Below are 3247 nucleotides of genomic sequence, written 5' to 3' on the forward strand. Positions count from 1 at the left end.
ACTCCCAAAGTTCATTCGCACTTCTCTTCACAGGCACACCAGCTTAAGAGAAAACATTCATGCGTACGCAGGCAGCGCTTTAAAGCGAACTGCTTCAGCGCGTGCCCTTGGTTTATGGTTAAAGTGGTGTAACATATCAGCAGCTTTGAAGATAGTGTTCACGGGGCGGGTTGAACCTAAACACACAGCAAGATTTTTAAGCCTACTTCACAGTTTAACAGTTGTCTCCTTCGCTTCTCTTTCTCGTTAAGAGGCAGTGTTCACAATGAATCTTTTACAACCGTTCTGCTTACAATGGACCACAATGCCAACATCCCCCCCAAAAAACTGTACTCACAGTAACACTGTTTGCTCTGATGCACATGGTATTGACACTTAATTGTAAGCTTCTCTCGCAGTATAAAATACCTCCTAGATAAAAAAAGATTGAAAGATATTGCACTGTTGTATTTCACTTTTGCCTCCCAATCTCGTTCCGAGTATTTACAAAACTGTAAATGAGTCCTTTTCATATAGTCTTCAGTCCTGTACACCTGCGTTCCAAGGAACTGGAATTCAGTGACACCTTCATGAGAGATACAGTAGCCTAAGCACAGTGTAAGTTCCGTCCAGCTGCCCTCTTTGTACAGTAACCGACAGGCTGCTCCTCCCACCTTCAGACCTTCAGCTTCCTCTTCTGATCAAAGTATGCGTCAAACCGGGATAACGCATATTCCTGCGGAAATAAGGGACACTCAGTACCCAGTAAATGCAGCTGAGGTTTCTTATTTGGGATGGGGAAGCATAATGAAGGTATTAACTGTGTTGCCTTCCTAACCCATCAGCTCAATGCATTAATTAGCTCTATTTGGGGAGGATAATCTCCCCAGAGGCGTTCTGGCCTCTTCAAACTTCTTCCAATCTTATTGCAACTCTAATGCTACAAGTTGCTGCCAGCATGTCCAAAGAAAAACAATCCAGGAACTAAAAAGGGCAGGATTTCACCAAAAAGCATGGCTTCTGCAATGCTTCCCGCAGGATTTGGCATACTTGGAGGTTCTATGGGTTAACAAAACACTGAACATGCGTTGGGAGTTACAATTGATCCCTTCCTCAGTCACAAGCTACTCGGCATTAACGCCACTGCACACCCAACGTTAACGTGCCGTCACACGCATACTTTGACCGCTCAGCATCCCGATCCACACTCACTGCAGCCAGCCCCCCTCTGGGCAGAAGAACTTCACTGCAAGGAATTAGTCCACTGCAAGGCATAAAGCCGCATCTATGGCCCCCTGTGTAACAAGAATAATTTTGTTTTCACCAACTTAGATGTTCTTAAGGAAAGAGCACAAACTAGTCACAAGCTGATTTGAAGAAGTTTAACTCCACCTAGACTATGAGTTGCTGTCAGAGGCCATTTCATTTGCTTTCTGGTAACACACCACAGGTTACTCAAAGGATACCTTTTTAGTTACTAGGATTATTAGAAACTATGACTAAACTTACCAGATAACCAAACTCAATGGATGAGATCTTTGCTTGTATAATAGACCACAGACCCCAGAAGAAGTGCGATGCAAGCGCAAACCTGAAATGACAAGGCTATGTTTACTGAAATACCCAACTAAAGCACACCTCCTTATTTCAATATCCCTGTTTGAGGACGTCCATACCTTCTTTTCAAGTGTGACACAATAAACATAATTCCAGTATTATCTACTCCACTAACAGGTTAAGCCATGTGTGTGAAGGTTACAATTGACAGATTTTTCTTTACCACCTGCAAATAGCTTGTAAACTCTCCTGGCTCAAGTTTCTCCATCCAATGAGGTGTATGAATGTAGGTACAGCAGTGGAAGTTTTAAGATACAGTTGGTAAAGACAAGTTACCTGTTAACTTCTATCAACATCTCTTCTTCTAGTTTGGACTTCTCTTCATTGCTCAGATTTTCAAAGCCATCATGGAATGCAGACAGGTAACTGGAGATAAAATGAAGCTGGAAGGCAAGTAAACAACAGTTACAACTCTACAGAACTAGGCAGGCTTTTTAATAAGACGTCATTTCTTTTTTCCAAACATTGACAGTGCTGGATTTAACTTCAAGAGTAACGATGGTTCTACTAAAGGTTGTTCTATTAATTACTTGGCAGTCTGGTTTAAGAAAAGCTGTAACAATAAGACAACAGACGTCATTTTGCTACCACCAGCTAATTTTCACAGCTGCAGTCCACAACTACTGGACTTTCTGTGGTGGGAGAGCTACATGGCACATAGTAAATGTTTAATGCTCAACAACTAGTACGAAGTTTCTGTGATTTTTAAACCAAATGTAGTCAGGATTACAGGAAGTGTTATAATATTTAAGGAAGTCACGGAGGAAACGTCTGGGGACTGATTAAGTCCGAAACAGACTTGGAAAAGAGAGTTAAAGACTGCGGACACTGACATTTTATTACCTCTCCTGTACGTACCTGTTGCTTCTTTGAAGGGTATTTAAGAACGCTAGCCTTGAAGAATGGATACTTCTCATAGGTGTAATCATACATCCATTCACAGAAGTGATTTCCAATGTCAAATCCTCTGAAAACGAGATAAAGGCCAAGTATGTCAATATTTGCATGCTAGCAATCTGGTTTTACTTGAGCAAACCTAAAATCAAGTTTAAAAGCACAAGGCTACATAGAACTTACTGCAGGTTTGCTAAAGGAGGTAGAGAATTGATGACTAGAATATAACTACATTCCTAATTGAATTTAGTAACTTGCAAAGACAGGCAGATAAGAATAAAAGCTACTAGCTACATGAAAAATTAGACTTTGATAATGTTTAATGATCCCGACTTCGCACATTTAGATCATCCTTAAATACAGGTACTAGATAAGTAAGAACAGAAAAGCCTCCCATGTAACCATGCAATGAAAACCATTGGATCATCTGCGCCTGCACAGATGAGAAAGTCATTTGAAAGGACTGAAAAAAATAAATAAATGCAAAAGCAAAGCTGCCCTACATACACATGTACACACATCCTCTACCATCGCCCCGCTAGAAAGAAATTTTGACATGCAAGCGAGAAGCTGTTTGTGCATAAACAAGCCCTGTAGTTTTGACAGCCAAGGAGCTCCAACAACTCCGATTCTGCTGCACGCCTGCACTCAACGCCACCAGGCCCAGAGCCCATTTAGCTCTTTGAATTTGCTGTTCACCACTATTAGAGCAGAACACAATTCACTGGAATAAGAAAAGTAGAAAGTAATACAGCTG

The 3247-nt window shown here is 41.2% G+C and overlaps 1 protein-coding gene across 1 annotated transcript in view; it reads right to left on the minus strand.

Moving 5' to 3' along the window:
• Positions 1–375: 375 nt before the first annotated feature.
• CHKA (choline kinase alpha) overlaps positions 376–3247 on the minus strand; it is a 17538-nt gene continuing 14666 nt past the window's right edge. Inside the window, exons 8-11 of the mRNA XM_009878169.1 lie at positions 2455–2563; positions 1873–1979; positions 1489–1570; positions 376–715 (exon numbers count right to left, since the gene is read on the minus strand). Coding sequence (XP_009876471.1) covers positions 656–715; positions 1489–1570; positions 1873–1979; positions 2455–2563 — 358 coding nt within the window. The 3' untranslated portion in view covers positions 376–655. The remainder of the gene's footprint in view (positions 716–1488; positions 1571–1872; positions 1980–2454; positions 2564–3247) is intronic.

The sequence above is a fragment of the Apaloderma vittatum genome, unplaced genomic scaffold (genome assembly GCF_000703405.1).
Source record: "Apaloderma vittatum isolate BGI_N311 unplaced genomic scaffold, ASM70340v1 scaffold22431, whole genome shotgun sequence".
NCBI lineage: Eukaryota > Metazoa > Chordata > Aves > Trogoniformes > Trogonidae > Apaloderma > Apaloderma vittatum.